The sequence below is a fragment of the Pipistrellus hanaki genome, assembly GCF_964339955.1.
Source record: "Pipistrellus hanaki genome assembly, chromosome: 3".
Lineage (NCBI taxonomy): Eukaryota > Metazoa > Chordata > Mammalia > Chiroptera > Vespertilionidae > Pipistrellus > Pipistrellus hanaki.
The window spans coordinates 97,904,912-97,924,071 of record NC_140505.1 but is presented as its reverse complement, the minus strand read 5'-3'; the positions used below and the strand labels follow the sequence as shown (position 1 = coordinate 97,924,071).

At 39.7% G+C, this 19,160-nt stretch overlaps 1 protein-coding gene across 9 annotated transcripts in view; it reads left to right on the top strand.

Moving 5' to 3' along the window:
* The window catches only part of FRY (FRY microtubule binding protein), a 476,275-nt gene that overhangs the window by 242,707 nt on the left and 214,408 nt on the right, over positions 1-19,160 (top strand). For all 9 annotated transcript variants that reach the window (XM_084878512.1, XM_084878510.1, XM_084878508.1 and 6 more), the window contains one exon: positions 14,364-14,503. In XM_084878512.1, coding sequence (XP_084734638.1) covers positions 14,364-14,503 — 140 coding nt within the window. The remainder of the gene's footprint in view (positions 1-14,363; positions 14,504-19,160) is intronic.

Sequence of the window (19,160 nt, the reverse complement as noted above, 5' to 3'; positions counted from 1 at the left end):
GGAAGATAAATGACCCAATTAAAAAATGGGCAATGGATCTAAATAGAATCTTCTCAAAAGAAGACAGAAGGAAGGCCAAGAGGCACATGAAAACATGCTCAAAGTCACTAATTATCCGAGAAATGCAAATCAAAACAACCATGTGGTACCATCTCACACCTGTCAGAATGGCCAACATCAACAAATCAACAAACGACAAGTGTTGGCGAGGTTGCAGAGAAAAAGGAACCCTCGTGCACTGCTGGTGGGAATGTAGACTGGTGCAACCACTGTGGAGAACAGTATGGAGCTTCCTCAAAAAACTGAAAATGGAACTCCCATTTGACCCAATAATCCCACTCCTAGGAATATATCCCAAGAAGCTAGAAATATCAGTCAAAAAGGATATATGCACCCCTATGTTCATAGCAGCTCAATTTACAATAGCTAGGATTTGGAAACAGCCTAGGTGCCCGTCAGCAGATGATTGGATCCAAAAACTATGGTACATTTACACAATGGAATATTATGCTGCCATAAAAAAGAAAAAAATTCTCATCGTTTGTAGCAACCTGGATGGATTTGGAGAACATCATGCTGAGTGAAACAAGCCAGTGAATGAAACAGAGACACCACATGACCTCACTTATTTATGGATGATAAAGAACATTATAAACTGATGAACCAAAAGATAGATATAGACACAGTAAAGCAACAAGCAGACTGTCAAATTATAGCGGGGAGATTGGGGAGATCTGGGGGAGATAAGAGATCAACCGAAGGACTTGTATACATGCATATAAGTACAACCAATGGACACAAAACTCTTGGGGGGAGGGTATCTACAGGAGGGGGAGCATTGGTATATGTACAAAAATAATAATTTAATAAAAAATACATTTAAAAAGAACTATACGAATTGTGGTTCTATTGGCAAGGCCATTGATGCATCAAGCTAAGTATTTTCATATTAAAAGTTCCAATTATGTAATTCCCCCTTTTCTGATTGCAAGCAGTAGAATTTTAATATGGATTGACACAAAGGCCTGTATATGGGAAAAGAACATGCTGGTGATACCACTGCCATTGCCATTGCAATAATGGAGGGAATAGTAGTAATTGTAAAAGTCACATTTATTCAGTATTTACTTTAGGTTAGGCACTATACTGAGTACATTCTTTGGACAGCATCCAGCTGGTTCCTATTTAGAGAATACTTTTATCAGTTTCTTCCTTTGAAATTTCACTGGTATGAATGATAGTTCTACACTTTCAGGGCCTCGTCTTTGGTGGCCCTGTTTCCTATTCCATTTAACAAGCCTCTCGTCATGCATTCTCTCATCTGACATCACTCAGTATTTCCACCAGCCTCCAGAAGGCCTCATTTTTACCATCATCTCTGTATTACACTTAATGACAGTGAGTCACAAAGAGATTGCCCAGGACTCTATGATGAAAGCCTGAGGGCACCAAGACTGGAATCCTTATGTTCTGACTATGAAGAATGTGATCTTCATGCTGTAGCATGCTTATATTTCTAAGACCTAAGTTGGTGAGAATTCAGAGATGGGATCAAAGTGAAGGATTGGAGATCCTATATCAATTAAAATTAGGTTTGGGTGCAAATGATATATAAAATAACAGTAGCTCAAACAAGATAGATGTTTTTCTCACATTGAAGCAGTATTAAAAAAATCAGTTCAGTACCTATTTCTTTTTTTGTTTTCCTGTGTATGGCTTACCTGCCCAAGGTCATGTTATGGCCATTTGTTCTTCTAGAACTCAGCCATTCCATCAGGATTTCAGACAGGAGGAAGGAGAAAGGAAAAAAGAATTAGAAGAAAGAAAAAAACAAATTAATATCTCAACATTGAATACGACACTTTTGATTGTATCCAGTTGGCCAGATCTTTTTTTTAAATAAATAAATATATATATATATATATATATATATATCAATATATATATATATCAATATATATATCAATATCTATCTGTATATATATATATATATATATATATATATATATATATATTTTTTTTTTTTTTTTTTTTTTTTTTTTACAGAGAGGAAGGGAGAGGGATAGAGTTAGAAACATCGATGAGAGAGAATCATCGATCAGCTGCCTCTTGCACATCCCCCACTGGGGACGTGCCTGCAACTAAGCTACATGCCCTTGACAGGAATCGAACCCAGGACCTTTCAGTCCGCAGACCAATGCTCTATCCACGGAGCCAAACTGGTTTCGGCCAGTTGGCCAGATCTTGATCACATAGCCACATAAGCTACAAGAAAGATTGGGGAAATTTTTATACTACCTGTCTTGACTAGATATTAGATAGCCTATTTTTGCCAAAATGCCCAGTAGAGATTATTGTTTTCAGTTCTGTGTCTCTGTGGTTCCACTGTGGAACTCTCCTAAATTGGTCAATTTTCCCTTTTAAATTTAAATATGTGTGAATGTTGGTGTGTGTGTGTGTGTCTGTGTGTGTGTGTGTGTGTGTGTGTGTGTATATATATATATATATATATATATATATATATATCCTATATAATAAAGAGCTAATATGCAATGGTTGTCATGCCCTCATACAGTCATGCTATAAAGGCTCGGACACTCAACACTGGAGAGAGAGGAATGGGGATCAGCCAGGCACAAATGAGATCATGAGAGAAGAATGGAGACCAGCAAGGCTACAGCCTGGGAGAGGGACAAGCCGCACACCCTGCAGTTCCAGGTGCCTGCAGCTGTGGCCTGGGGAAAGCTGCCTGTCCATGGTCCCCTATAGCTGTGACCAGCCTGGTTGAAGCTGGCCTGGGTCCTGGGTACCTGTGACCGGCCAGAGGAGGGAATTCTTGGTCCTGTGTGTGAGGCAGAGGCGGTTAGGGATGATTAGGTAGGCAGGCAAGTGGTCAGGAGCCAGCAGTCCCAGTTGTGAGAGGGAGTTGGACGTTCCCAGAGGGGTCCCAGATTGGAGAGGGTGCAGGCCAGGCTGAGGGACCCCCGTCCCCATGCATAAATTTTGTGCACTGGGCCTCTAGTATAGATAGATAATGATGATAGATAGATAGATAGATAGATAGATAGATAGATAGATAGAGGATTAAAGCTTGTTTCCTTAACTTTTAGATTCCTTTTATATTTAATTAACTATTGGTTTAATATTTCTTAAATCAATCTAATTACAATATAACCCTGTATAGAATAGACCTGGGGAAAAAACACTATTGCTTCATAAGTGACAAGATGTCTAAATAGGATTAACTTTTTAAAGCTCGGTATTTGTGGGAAATAAGTCAACCTAGTGACAGCTTTGCACAATGGAAAGCTGGAAATTTTTGCCCCTAGTTTTATAACTTTACTGTTTACAAATTTCACGAGTATAAACTTGACACATTCTTACACAGCAACTACTATGTGGCCAAGCATTATGGTCCACTTGTAGAAACAAATGTGAAGGAAGCAAGGTACCTGTTCTGGAGAGACAAAGACACATAATTGGATAATTATAACCTCAAGCTAGTGAGTCAGCTCCTGGTGGAAGAACCAAGCAGAGTAAACTGTGCCCTGCACTAGGGAGCCTAGGGAGGGCTTCCAGTCTCTGCCAGCAAGGAAGTCTTACTGGTGGTGGAAATTAACTACCAGTAGAAGAGATTTCCAACAGCATTTTGAAAATGTATACTATCATTAATTTATTTTAAATGCCTAAATTAATGGTCATGGTTTAGAAAGTGAAGTGAATGAAAAATTGTCCTGATAATAGTTCCTTATTTTGATAAAATAAGTTCCTTATTAAGTGTGTTTCTATTGCATGACAAGAGCCAGATGACAAGAAAATGCTTTCTAAAAGAGGACATAGTTTATCAGGTACCTAAAACAATGGGTGTGTTATATTGTAAATAAGAAGATGCCTTTATCAATAAACCAAATTTATTTGGAGTCCATTTCATTTCGCTAGCATTAGCAGGCCCACAGGAAATCTTGCTTCTCAAACTCTGGGGCCCAATATGGTGGAAGCCTTTCCTATATATGTTTTTCAGCTCTTTGTTTTCCAAATTTGGAATGAGATTTCTGGGTCTTCTGAGAGAGAAGGCCTGCATGCTGGGAAGGGGCCATGAGACCATATCTCAAGGCCTGGCCTGACACCGGCCCTCACAACTCTAGGGCATAGTTTATGGCCTCTCTGGAATGGGGAGTAATCTTATTTTTTCCTATCATTTAAGCAAGCAAATGTTTACGGAAGCCAGAATAGCAGGGTTAAATTTTAAACAGCAGTTTTTCCCCAAGACGGAGGTTACTATGCTTCAGGAGCAATAGGATTTGCTGGGGTTTGGTGAGAAGAATAGGGATCTTAGAAAGGAACATTTTGTGCAACATTTTGTGCAAAGGCCTTGTCATCAGAATAATGATATTAAATTATTCTGGGGCCTGGACAGCATGCTCAGTGGTTGCACATAGACTTATGAACCAGGTAGTCACTGTTTGATTCTCAGTCAGGGCACATGCCTAGAGTTGTGGGCTCAATCCCCAGGAAGGGGCATACAGGAAAGAGCAGATCAATGATTCTCACTCATCATTAATGTTTCTAGCTTTCTCTCCCTCTTCCTTCCTCTCTGAAATCAATTAAAAAAAAAGTATAGTTTTTAAGTTATTTAGGAATTGATGAATGGATTAATTTAGTTGGGCAGAGGCGTGTATTGTTAAAGGATAACCTTCAGAAAGAGGCAGCATCATGACTCTCATTGAAATATAAAATGAACATGTGCCAAAGATTTTATCTAACTCATTATTAAAGAGAGACATTAAAACCAGTTTAGAAGAGAGCATAAAAAAATAGACACTTTAATAAATCAGGAATGTGGAAATGAATATGCAATCAGAGGCAAATCTGGCTTCTTCCATAGTGGGAGAGGCAAGTCAGTTGAACTTACCAGACAGATATTTTTATGTCTATAAGCAGAAATTATTTTGCATTGCCATCAGTTATCCAACATACACAGTTTTAAAATAGCTCAAAAGGAGCAAAGCCAACCGAAACCGGTTTGGCTCAATGGATAGAGCGTCGGCTTGGGGACTGAAAGGTCCCGGGTTCGATTCCGGTCGGGGGCATGTACCTTGGTTGCGGGCATATCCCCAGTAGGGAGTGTGCAAGAGGCAGCTGATCGATGACTCTCTCTCATCGATGTTTCTAGCTCTCTATCTCTCTCCCTTCCTCTCTGTACAAAATCAATAAAACATATTTAAAAAAAAAAAAAAAAAAAAAAAAGGAGCAAAGCCACCCTAGACTCAGAATCAGGTAACCCCTGGAGAGATGTGTGCTAAACAACGTACACTTTTCTACTGAAACGCAAAATGTATCTGCAATGTGGGAGAGAGGGTAGGAAGGGACCAGTTTGTGAGAGACCTTAATGCCAGTGGGTGGAGCCTAATCCCATGCATGCCAGTAACAAAGTAATCATAGTGGGGACTTGATGTTACTCTGGAGAAGCAATATTCATGACATCAAAGGTGTATAAATAATGTATTACAAAAACTTAAAATTATAAAAATCTATACATTAAATACATTGTTTTGAACATTAAGATCTTCATTATTTGATTTTTAACATCTTGGTCCATTTTACAGACATACTATTTCATGAAGAACAATGTAAGAAACACTAAATAATACTAATATGAATCCAATGCCAGTTAACTTGCTTTTACTCTTATTTGCTTATATTTTTCATTTATACATTTTAAATAGATTTTCACTGAATTGTAGCATTAGAATTGATGTTGTAATATTAGAATTTCATCTGTTTCCTTTCCAGGAAAATTATTATTACTCAAGATGGTAAAAAGTTATTTTAGCTCTGTGAAAATTAGTGAACAGAAACAAACCTAAGTTAAAAAGGAGTTGGGCCCTAGCTAGGTAGTTCAGTTGATTGGAGCCTTGTTTGGTATACCAAACGGTTGCGGGTTCAATTCCCCATCAGGGCATATACCTAGGTTATAGGTTTGATCTCCAGTCAGGGCATGTAGTTTGAGATATTAAACCATAAATGAAGTTTCTTTAAAACTTTTCATCAAATGTACAATGCAGGACAAGTCAGCCTTATTATTGTAAAATATAGAATGACTTCACTGAGTAATTAATAAAATATTTTGGGTGAAGTTTTCTTATTTGCATTCAGCAAGTATAATAAATGCTTATGAAAAATGAATGTATTAGCTACAACATAAAGGACAGTCTTTTTTAGCCTGTTTATACATAAAATGCCAAAATAAACATTAAAGAAACATTTGCAAAGTACATTTTTCATTCCCCCCTACCCTCCCAAAAAAGAAAACACCAGTATGAAATAATTCTGTGATTCTGTACACTTCATCTCCTCAAGCTGCACAGCACCAGGCTCATCTATGGTGGAAGAATATGATCATTTAAATGCAACAGGGCATCTTTGTGAATGGGCCTGCCCCCTTTCAACAGCAGCACAGAGCTAGAATTCATCTCACCGTGGGCTCTGCTTCCTGTAAATGAAGGAGTTTGAATAACCAAGAAGGCAGCTAGAGCTTCCTCCCTTCCTGAGAGTTGAGGGCCAGGTCTTTGCAAATTCTACCCTTTTTTCCTGAAAGCCTGCACTGAAAAGGGCAGTAACAGAGAAATGGAAAAATACACACAGCCACCCCATGTAACCCTTCATCTCTTCTGAGATGGTCTCAGTGTATTTGCCAAAAAAAAAAAAAAATGTGCCCAGTAGATATAATACCAAAAATCGCTTCAGTATAAATTTTTACCTTTCTTTTTAAATTTTATTAATTTAAAAAGACATAATTTTGGTTAATAAAATCAGCTGAGGTTGGAAGGACACTACTGGTGTTCTCAATGGAGAATGTGGGTTAGACCTAAGTGTAGTAGCAGAATTTTGTGTGCTGTACCCATGGAAGTTTAAGAGTCAAATATAAGTTCATATCACCATTATGAGTCTGTAGTGAATAAGGAAATTTGTAATTATCCCACACAAGTATTTAAATAAACTTTTTATTTTAAAATTATTTTGGATTTATAGAAAAGTCACAAAGATAATATAGACAGTGTTATATAATTCATACTCAATTAATTCATACTTAATTTCCCCTGTTAACATCTTAGCATGGTACATTTGTCACAACCAAGAAACCAACATTAGTAAATTATTATTAACTAGACTCCATGCTATATTTGTATTTCCTGTTTTTCCCTAATATCTCTTTTCTAGTCCAAGATACCATCTATAATACCACATTACATTCAGTCATCATGATTCCTTAAGTCTCATCCAGACTTACACAAGTATTTTTTAACTAGAGGCCTGGTGCATGAAATTCATGCATGGGGGGCGGGGGGTCCTCAGCCTGGCCTGCACCAGCCCTCATGCAGTCCAGGAGCCTTCCAGGGATGTCTGACAGGTTAGGCCCGGAGAGCAGGCCTAAGCTGGCAGTTGGACATCCAAAAGGCTGCCATGATCTGGGCTTCTGGTTCAGCAGTGCTCCCCCTGTGGTACTGCGTTGAGCGTCTACACCCTGGAGGTCAATGTGTGTGTCATAGACCTCTCGTTCTGCCACTTGGTCAATTTGTGCAGGGAATTAATTAGAGGAAATATTTTAATATTTGAAAGGGAATTAATTAGAGGAAATATTTTAATATTTCAAAACCTGCTGGAATACCTTGATTGGCCAAAGCTTCTCCTCTCCAAAGCCAGCTTTTCTCATCTGTTGAATGGGGACATTATTATATGCGAGACCCCAGAGTAATGTGAGAAAGTAATCACGTTTGATGAGATACCCAGGTTAGCTCTTGGCACAGACATGGTAAATGATCAATAAATGATGGGTGCCTTCAAATTTTAAGTTTTTAAAAATTGTAAATTCTTGCCCTGGCTGGTTTAGCTCAGCGGATAGAGCACTAGCCTACTGACCAAAAGGTCAGGGGCTCAATTCTGGGTCAAGGGCATGTACCTCAGTTGCAGATTTCCCAGCATGATAAGGATGCAGCGGGGAGGCAACCAATTGGCGTGACACATTGATGTTTCTCTCTCTCTCTCCCCTGACTCCCTCACTTCCACTCTCTCTGGAAATCATTGGGGGGGGAAATATCCTCAGGTGAGGATTTTTTTTTTTTTATTGTAAATTCTTAAATTTTAAATGTAAATTCTTTTCAATGTAAATTCCTGAAGGACCATTGATGTCTCAGGACAGAAGGGTCCAATTCCTATATTGCCTGACAAAATTAGGTCATATCCACTTTACAGAATGTAGATTTTTGTCTCCAGTGGGTGTGAAAAACTTACTCCTGGGATTTAAAGAAGACAGAATCCTTCCCACTAATAATTCAACAAATCAGTCCCTGATTTCAGAGCCCAGTGGTTACTACTCAGGTGGAGCCTTTATAGGAAACTAGAGGCCCGGGGCATGAAATTTGTGCATGGGGAGTGTATCTCTCAGCCCAGCCTGCTCCATCTCCAATCTGGGACCCCTTGAGGAATGTCCAACTCAACCCAGGATTGCTGGTTTCCAACTGCTCACCTGCCTGCCTGCCTGCCTGATTGCCCCTAGTCACTTCTGCCTGCCAGCCTGATCACCCCCTAACCACTCCCTTGCCAGCCTGATTGACACCTAACTGCCCTTTCCTGCTAGCCCGGTCACCCCTAACTGCCCTCCCTTGCCAGCCTGTTTGCCTCTAACTGTCCTCCCCTGCAGGCCCGGTCCCCCCCACAACTGCCTTCCCCTGCAGGCTGGTCCCCCTCAATTGCCCTCCCCTGCAAGCCTGGTTGCCCCTACTGCCCTCCCCTGCCTAATTGCCCTCTCCTACCAGCCTTGTCAACCCTAACTGCTCTCCTCTTCAGGCCTGGTCTCCCCCAACTACCCTCCCTTGCAGGCCTGGTCCCCCTCAGCTGCCCTCCCCTGCTATCCCAGTCACCCCTAACTGCCCTCCCCTGTAGGCCTGATTGTCTCCAACTGCCCTCCCTTGCAGGCCTGGTCCCTCCCATCTGCTCTCCCCTGCCAGCCTGATCACCCACAACTTCCCTCCCCTGCCAGCCGTCTTGTAGTGGCTGTCTTGTGTCCACATGGGGGTGGCCATCTTGGACCACATGGGGGCAGCCATCTTGTGTGTTGGAGTGATGGTCAATTTGCATACTACCTCTTTATTATATAGGACTAGAGGCCCAGTGCACTGGGTAGAGGAGGGTTTCCTTCAGCCCAGCCTGCACCCTCTCCAATCTGGGATACCTCGGGGGATATCAGACTGCCAGTTTAGAACCAATCCCTACATCAGCAGTTGGACATCGCTCTCACAATCCAGACTGCTGGCTCCCAACCACTCACCTACCTGCCTGACTGACTGCCCCTAACTGCTTCTGCCTGCCAGCCTGATCACCCACTAACCACTCCCCTGCCAGCCTGATTGATGCCTAACTGCTCCCCTGCCAACTTGATAGCCACCAACTGCCCTCCTCTGCCAGCCAGATTGCCCCTAACTGCCCTCCCCTGCAGGTATCGTCACCCCCAACTGCCCCCCACTGTTGGCCCAGTAACCTCCAACTGCCCTTCACTGCTGGCCCAATTGCACCTAACTGTCCTCTCCTGCTGGCCTGATGGCCCACAACTACTCTCCATTGCTGGCTATCTTTGACCACATGGGGGCGGCCATCTTGTGTGAGGGTGTGACAGTCAATTCGCATATTACCTCTTTATTATATAGGATGCTTAGACCCTGGTTCTTTGGTCACTCCCAGCACCAGAGGCATTACCTCCACCTCTGCTGGCCTAACCAAGTTTTAGCCTGCTCCTCCCCCACACCCAATCCCAGTTTTCCCACCCCTCTGGATTCACCCAGCTCTAGGCCTTTTCAACACCCTCTCCATTTGCCCTGTTACAATCCCCCCCCCCCCCCCATGCCTGCAGTGCAGCTCATGCACTCAATCCTCCCTTGCACCCCTCCATGCCCTACGTCTCTTGCTCCCTACCCCATGACCCTGTTAGGGTTGCCAGGTAAAACACCGTACACCCAGTTGGATTTGAATTTCAGAAAAATATATCAGTGGCTTTTAAAAGAAGTGTGGCCTATGCAATATATAGGATGTACTTATACTAAACAAAAACAAACAAACAAACTTATTGGTTGTTTATCCAAAATTCAAGTTTAACTGGACCTCTTGTATTTTCATTTGCTAAATCTGGCACCCTACCCCAACCCCAGCACTTCTCCCACCTTGCACCCCTCCACGCCCCCAACTCGCCTATTTCCGTTCAGTGTCCGTCTCAAACCTTTGTCCTGGCCAGCACACCTCTTCATGAGCCTCCCATCCTCAAGTCCCCTCCAAGCACCAGGCGCTCTGCCGGTGCGGAGTGCTCCCGGGTGCGCCTGTGAGTAGTCACACAGAGCGCCGCACCACACCGCACGCCTGGTCACAGAAGCAGCATGGGGGCCGCATGTGTGCAGCCGGGTCATGGCCAGGGCCGCAGCGGCCCAGCACAAAGCAGCCCTGCCCCAGCTGGAGTGCGTCAGGCGGCCTTCTCGCCCAGGACACCAAGGCCACTGTGGCCAGGGCGACTGCCAAGGGCAGGATCCCGTCTGCTTCGAGAGGGGCCATCACTCAGCTCAGACTGGGGGGCACACACCGCGGGGGACTGATCCTAGTATCCCGCCCCCCCGCCCGACCCCTTCCCTATGCGACCCACAGGTTGAGAACCACTAGCAGGGTCACCTAAGACCATCGGAAAACACAGATATTTATATTACGATTCATAACTGTAGCAAAATTACAGTTTTGAAGTAGTAACAAAAATAATTTTATGGTTGGGGGTCACCACAACATGAGGAACTGTATGTATTAAAGGGTCTTGATATTAGAAAGGTTGAGAACCACTGTTTTAGATGATGGTAACTTTCTTGTTCTGGGTTATTTTTAAATACAACTGGCAAATTACTCCCTTCGCACACCATGATTTGTCTCCTCTAAAAATGTACTGCTGTTCTACCCACAGGAACAACAGGAAAATATGCGGCTATGAAGGAAAGGGGGCTCTTTTCCTAATAATCAGATTTTTCAAAATTTAAAGGCAAAGCTAAGGGTGACTAAGTTCATAAGGCAGGCTGAATGCCATAGCTTATTTATTTTTAAATTATATTAACTCATAACCAAAGATCAGGGACAATTTTGTATAGGAACATATAATCATAATTTATAAGACATAGAACATAAAATAAGGCTGTCAAGATAGAGAATTTAAGGGATACATTAATAATTTTGTTCAATCTTAGAGATTCTTTTAAATGTGACAGTAGAAAGTCCTATTGACATGAAACACTTCAGCTCCCATCATGCTGGTTTCCTGCTTTATAAATGGAAGTTAAACCTAGCCTGCTTAGCTCCAGAAATATTTTAAGTTAACTAAGGTTTTCCATTTCTTATGCCTGGAACTGTTGCAGTGACCTCAATTTATTAAGCATGTGTGTGTATATTCTCCTAACTGCCTTTATTAACACACCCCTTTGGTCTAGCCTACACATTACTACTAGATTAACCTCCACCAAAACAATTTTTATGGATGGATTTCCCCATTGAAAAAAATATAAAGGGACCTCCCATTTTCTAAAGAAGAAAATTGAAATTTTTCAAACTGGTATTAAATACCTTCTATAATTTTTTTTCAACTTAAAATTTTCAACATTTTTTCCCTCCACTCAGGCATACCAAAGTTGCTTCACCAGACAGATATATGTTCTTTCAGTTCACTAAAAAAATTTTATTAAATTTATTATTATAATTATTATAAACAAATAATTATTTTGCAACTTCATTACCAGGAGCTTTCTTCCTAGTGTCTGCTTAGTTTCTTTCTTGACTTTTATCTCAAATTTCTACCCTTTCTAAAAGTGGCCCAGGTAAAATCCTTAACTCCCAACTGTCCTCTCCCTCTAGTGATGTGTCTCTCCTGAGAACTCCTGGTCTAAATGTGCACTATTGATATGCTGATGTGTTCCTCCTGATCGTGTTTTCTGTATGTGTATGCTGATATAGTGTCTATATCAAATTGGGATCACACCAATTAAATTATTTTTTCATTCTTCTTTCACTTAATATAAACATTTTTATGTCAATAAATACTTTTGGAATGTCATTTGTCATGGCTTCATAGATAATCTACATCAAATTCCACATTGTATTAAGTCATTTACATACAGTTGGACATACAGGTTCTCTCCTTTGTTTTCTTTTTTTTAAAAGATATTTTTATTTATTTCTGCCGGGACTGGTTTGGCTCAATGGATAGAGCGTCGGCTTGGGGACTGAAGGGTCCCGGGTTCGATTCTAATCAAGGGCATGTACCTCGGTTGCGGGCATATCCCCAGTAGGGGGTGTGCAAGAGGCGGCTGATCGATGACTCTCTCTCATCGATGTTTCAGACTCTCTATCTCTCTCCCTTCCTCTCTGTACAAAATCAATAAAATATATTTTTAAAAAAAGATATTTTTATTTATTTCAGAGAGGAAGGGTGAGGGAGAGAGAGATAGAAACATCAACAATGAGAAAGAATCATTGATTGGCTGCCTCCTGCATGCCCCCTATGGGGATTAAGCCCATAACCCAGTATGTGCCCTTGACTGGAATTGAACCTGGGACCCTTCAGTCTGCAGGCTGACACTCTATGCACTGAGCCAAATCAGCTAGGGCCTTTTTTTTTTTTTCTTCCCCCCTTTAATAAGCAATGCTATCTGAACATTCTTACTCATCTCACATTACATATTTGAGATAAATTCCTAAAAGTGGGCTTATTGAAGGTATTTTTTACTAGGTTCTTTTAAAAAAAATTTTTATTAATTAAGGTATTACATATGTGTCCTTATTGCCCCATTAACCTTCCCAAACCCCCCCCCCCATTCATGCCCTCACCCCCCTGGTGTCTGTGTCCATTGGTTAGGCTAATAATGCATGCATACAAGTCCTTTGGTTGATCTGTCCCCTTTACCCCCACCCTCCCCTACCTTCCCTGAGGTTTGATGGTCTGATCGATGTTTCTCTGTCTCTGGATCTGTTTTTGTTCATCAGCTTATGTTCATTATATTCATAAATGAATGAGATCATGTGATATTTATCTTTCTCTGCCTGGCTTATTTCACTTAGCATAATGCTTTACTAGGTTCTTGATTATTATTTCCAATTTATCTTCCAGATACATTTTGCTAATTTTTTCTTCAATCAGCAACATATGAACATATTCATTTTATCTACTGTGTCATCAGCACTAGAGTTTATAATTTGCTTATACTGTCTATTAATTAGATCATTAAAACTTATTACAGTTTTACATATACTTGTTATAAGGCCTTTATCAGATATGTTTTAAAAATATTTTCTCCCCACCTGTGACCTGTCTTTTTCATCACTTTATGAACAATATCTTTCTAAAAATAGAAGCTTTTAATTTTGATGACTTCCAGCATATCAGATTCCATGGACTTTGATTTTGGTATCATACCAAAGAAATCCTTGCCTAACCAAAAGTCACAAAGAACTTCTCCTATGTTTTTTGTGTGTTTTTTTCCAGAAGATTTAGAGTTTTAAGTTTTATACTTGGGTCTATGATCCACTTTAAGTTGATTTTTGCATATAATATAAGATATAGATAGAAGTTCATTTTTTGTGATAATTAATAAAAGAGCAGGACTCTTAATTGATGGTGTGTTGTTTAAAGAGAAGAGAGAAGTTTGCCTTTAATGTAATATGGGTAAATTATTGCTACTGATTTGTATCTGGAGTCTAATTTGGGGTATTTACCAAGTTAGTGGATGAATGATTATTGGCAGAAAACCACACATTTTATTACCACTTAGGTTATTTTTTAGGGGAAATAGGTTTGCTTATTTCATCTCAACTATTAATGTAATTGCATTAATTAATATATTTATTTATAGAACAGTATTTTTGAGGACCTAGGAAGGACACGGCACTGTCCTTATTAAAGGAAAGACTGTGATAAATAAGAAAACTTTGTTGTGACTGTGTCTTGGAGTTATTTGTGAAATAAAAAGTTTCTCAGTAATTGACAATGCCACCAAGCCTTTAATCCAGCAATTTTCAACCAGTGTGCTCAAGAATTTTTAAAACATACAATACCTAACTATTTGGTCAGGGACACTGACCTTTTTTCCTTTAGATTGTCAAATAAAAAAATAACAACAGCCAACACAATAGTCATCCTATGTGAATTAATCAAAATTATACCTATTGTTTTGTCAGATAAGCAAAAAATATATATTGTTGGTGTTATGGAGAATTTTAATAATCAGTTTATGTATGCCCTAAAATGAAAAAACTTAGAAATCACTGCTTTAATCACCTGCTTTTCTCTATAGGTCATCACCTCAATGAGCTCTCTTTCTGAGTACTGCCTGCCTTCCATTCTGCGCACATTGTTTGACTGGTATAAGAGGCAAAATGATATTGAGGATGAGTCACATGAGTACAGACCAAGAACAAGCAATAAATCAAAAAGGTACATTTCTTTTGTGTAAGCATTTTGAGAATTATGGTTTCTTTTTATTTATTTTTCTTTTTTTTTCCTTCCTTGCTCCCTCCCTTCCCTCCTTTCCTTCCTTCTTTTTTTCATTTTGTAAATGAAAATGGGAGTTAAGAGGCACAGATACCTAGCAGGTGCAGGAGCTCCTTATTTGGCAGGTGGCACATTTGCAAAACTAGTCACTGGCAGCTGTCATAGGTTGAAAATTCATTCAGGGCCTTATTTCGACATTGGTGGGGCAAGGTGTTAGGGGCCAAGGTTACCCTCATACCTCTCCTGTGCCCTCTCACCTCCAGTCTACTTTATAGCATCTCTAATTTATGTTCCAGCAAAGAATTTTGTTTATTTGTTATGTGCATTTGGAAAGTAGAACTGCTACTGCATGAGCACTTGACAGTCACAGAACTTAAAATTCTCATACTGTCCAATGAATATACATTTCTCCAAATTTTAGGCAAATAAATGTAATTTTATATGTTTTAAATAAACCTTCTTTAATACATTTATCTTTTTTTATTCTTTATTGATTAAAGTATTACATTTGTCTCCTTTTTCCCCCATTGACCTCTCCCTGGCCACTCCCACCACTTCCCCCCCCCCCCCCAAGCACATGCCTCAACCCCTCCTGTCTGTGTCCATTGGTTAGGCATACAAGTCCTTTGGTTGATCTCTTACCCCCCCACCCTCACCTCTGAGGTTTGGCGATCTGTTTGATGCTTCTCTGTCTCTGGATCTGTTTTTGTTCATCAGTTTATATTGTTTATTATATTCCACAAATGAGTGAGATCATGTGATATTTACCTTTCTCTGACCAGCTTATTTCACTTAGCATAATGTTCTCTATGTCCATCCATGCTGTTGTGAATGGTAAGATTGCCTTCTATTTTACAGCAGCATAGTATTCCATTGCATAGATGTACCACAGGTGTTTTTTTGTTTTTATTGATTTTTCTTACAGAGAGGAAGGGAGAGAGATAGAGAGCTAGAAACGTCGATGAGAGAGAAACATCGACCAGCTGCCTCTTACACACCCCCTACCGGGGATGTGCCCACAACCAATGTACATGCCCTTGACCGGAATCGAACCTGGGACCCTTCAATTCGCAGACCGACGCTCTACCGCTGAGCCAAACCTGTTTCGGCTGTACTACAGGTTTTTAATCCACTTATCACTGATGGGCACTTAGGCTGTTTCCAAATTTTAGCTATTGTAAATTGTGCTGCTATGTCCTTTCTGATTGGTGTTTCTGATTTTTTTGGATATATTCCTAGAAGTGGGATTACTGGGTCAAATGGGAGTTCCATTTTTAATTTTAAGGAAACTTCATACTGTTCTCCACAGTGCTGCACCAGTCTGCATTCCCACCAGCAGTGCAGGAGGATTCCTTTTTCTCCGCATCCTCACCAGCACTTGTCATTTGTTGATTTGTTGATGATAGCCATTCTGACAGATGTGAGATGGTACTGCATTATCATTTTGATTTGCATCTCTCTGATGATCAGTGACTTTGAGCACGTTTTCATATAATGCATTTATCTTTTTTAAAAAGATCATTTCAAAAGAAACTAGATTTCTCCACATGAACTGGTTATGCATGTTTTTATGTATTTAAAGACAGTGAACTGAAATCACTCAGAAAATCGGATATTAATTACTACTTATAAGTAACTTATCCCTTTCATTTTTCTTGACACTTCTAATATATTTAAAATATAGACATCTCTTTTAATAGGAAACTGGAATTTTACCAAATTACAATTCATCCAAACTTGTAATTTCATTTCAAAATGTATGTGACTTTATACAATATTCAATCATTTATTTGTCATTTTGTTTGGGGGAGAAAAATTTTTAGTTAAAGAGGGAGTTTTTATTGAAATATAATTCACAAACAGTAAAATTTACCCTTTTAAAGTGTATAATTCTGTGTTTTTGGTACATCCATGAGGTTATGAAACCATCACCACTGTCGAATTCCAGAATATTTTCACTGGCTCATAAAGGAACTCCATACCAATTAGCAATCTGTCTTCATAAATACTTTTTAAATGTATCAAATTTCATAGGTATAAATTCAATTCTTGTGTCTGAAAATTGAGACTGTGTGGTTATTAAATTAATGGAGTCATTTTATTATATTTCTCACATTACCTGTTAGATTATTAACAGACATTATTAAAACTTTCCTGGGGGTAGGAAGTGGGGTGATTTTGTTGAGTTGACTTAAGTGAGTCTTAGTTTTATTCCTTGGTTTTGTCAGAATTTAGTTACTAAAACTAGATTTTTCATTAATTGATTGCTTTATGGATTGAAAATAATAGTTTTTTAAACATGTTACTGATTATTTTTAGGAGCTCAAAGTAATTTCTGGGATCAAATACAGAATCAGGACAGCAAAATTCTACTCAGTTATACTTCATTTGAAAGTTTAAACAAGTGTGTGTGTGTGTGTGTGTGTGTGTGTGTGTGTGTGTGTTTTGGAGAAAACCAACAGAATCAGAGTCTCCAAAGCATAATGTAAGCAATAATGTGAATTTCTGTTACAAAAAAAAAAAAAAAAAGAAGAAGGAAGGAAGGAAGGAAGGAAGGAAGGGAAAAGAAAGAAAAGAAGAGCTTTCAGGAGAAGCATGAACAACTGAAAACAGTCAAATGTGACTAGTGTGTTTGGGTTATCTTTTCTAGGATTAGTATAATATCAACATTTTGACTGCCAAATAAATGTCAAATGCCTCTGGCTCCTGGAAGTTAGACCTCAAACAAGCAATAAAGTTGAATTCATTATTGGAAAAGTATATGTCTTACTTTAATTGAAAGCATCATGAGCTTAATAAATAAGACAGACTTAGGGCTTAAAAATATTTTTCTGTTAAGAACTGCTACTTTCTCAAGGTCTTCTGGCCCCTTTTGAAGACCCTGATGAGCCATCCAACACATTTTCTCTCTACTGCGGCTGGCCATCTTACAAAGTTCTCCTTCCATTTAGTCATCAAGCTTCTTGTTTCCATATTCCATGATACAATCTCTAGGTTAGATGTGTGAATGCCATCTTTTTAAATGTATTTCTACATGTTTTCTTCTTTCCCAACTGGCAATAGCACTTTCTTGTTCTGGTGGGTTTTGAAGGGCTTGTTAGATGGTTCTATTCGGTCCACTGTTCCTCCTTCTGGTAGGACTGTTCATAAATGATCCTGAATGAAAGAGTTTTGACCCTGTCATTACATTTCCCCTTGAAAGTCAAAGCTGCAAATTCCCTTGTTAACCCATCCTGTCATCCATCAACCTTAATTTGACTTGTTGATGATTACAGAGCTCTTCCAGAAGTTATTTTTATAGCTTAAATATCATGTTCCTTTCTGCTCATTCCCTTTGAATTAAAGACAAAAAAATCATATTTAAAATATTCTTGACTTGTTTTGAAAATATTTGCCTGACAAGTCCAAATCCTGCCATTCTTTCTCATTGCTTTATTTACTACTAGAGGCCCTGTGCACAGATTCATGCACATTGAAAGGAAATTAATTAGAAGGTGGCCCTCGGGGTGGGACTGGGAAAGATGAGCCAGACATGCCCTGGAGCTGACCTCCTGTGGTCCCTCCCTGGGTGGCCACACCTGGGGTGGCATCAGGGCTCAAAGAGTGTCTGCAGAGTGAACAGGGTCCTTCCAGCAGGTGAGGTCCCTCAGCCTGGCATGCAAGGATCATGCTGAAACCAGCAGTCCAACATCTCCCAAATGATCCTGGAGTGCGAGAGGGCACTCTGCAAAGTAGCTGTTGCTCGGCAGTTCCTGTGTTGAGCATCTGCCCCTGGTGGTCAATGTACATCATACCTACTGGCTAGTCGGCTAGTTGGCCATTTAATTAGCTTTTTATACACAGAGTGGCCAGATTATTATGTGTTCAGAGATCATAATAATCTGGCCAGTCAGTTTATATATAGATACAAGTATTGAGCAGGTGTGTGTTCGAGAGAGTCAACTGCTTTATCTTATTTAGTACTCAAGTAAACCTTTATATAATTGCTATTATTATTTCCATTCATAGATAGGGACATTGCTGATAAGTAGAAGAGGTATAATTTTAACTGAGAACTGATTCATACCAAAGACAATGCTCTTAGCCACTATTCTTGCTTCTCTGCTGGAGAACTCAGCATTCATTTTATTTTTCTTTCTTTATTCAACTGAAATTAGCCCTCAGTCAGTATGTTAAATAAGTATAAGATGGAGGGGAAGGGTTATGGACTTACATTTCCATCCTTCTGGCAGTGCTAACTTTGCTCCCCAACTTTTGAATGAATTCAAATGACTCCACTTTGCCTCTTTTACCTCTCTTCCAACTGGTTTTCAGTCTCTCTCTCCTAATATCCTGTCACTTCTTCTTTCCTCCTTTCATAAATATCAAGGTAAAAGGTCAAGAGGAATGGGACAGGAGGGAAAAAAAAGCAATTCTGATCCTTTCTTCACCCCTATAGTTCTCTTCCAAAAGGTAACCATGTTTTGTCCTTACATTATTTAGTTCCTTTCACAAGGTATTTTCACTGTACACCTCTAATATTGTAATCCTGTCTTGTGTTTGTATCCACTTTACAGATGATAGAATTCCTGGGCTGAAACATACCTTAGAGAAGCTGACA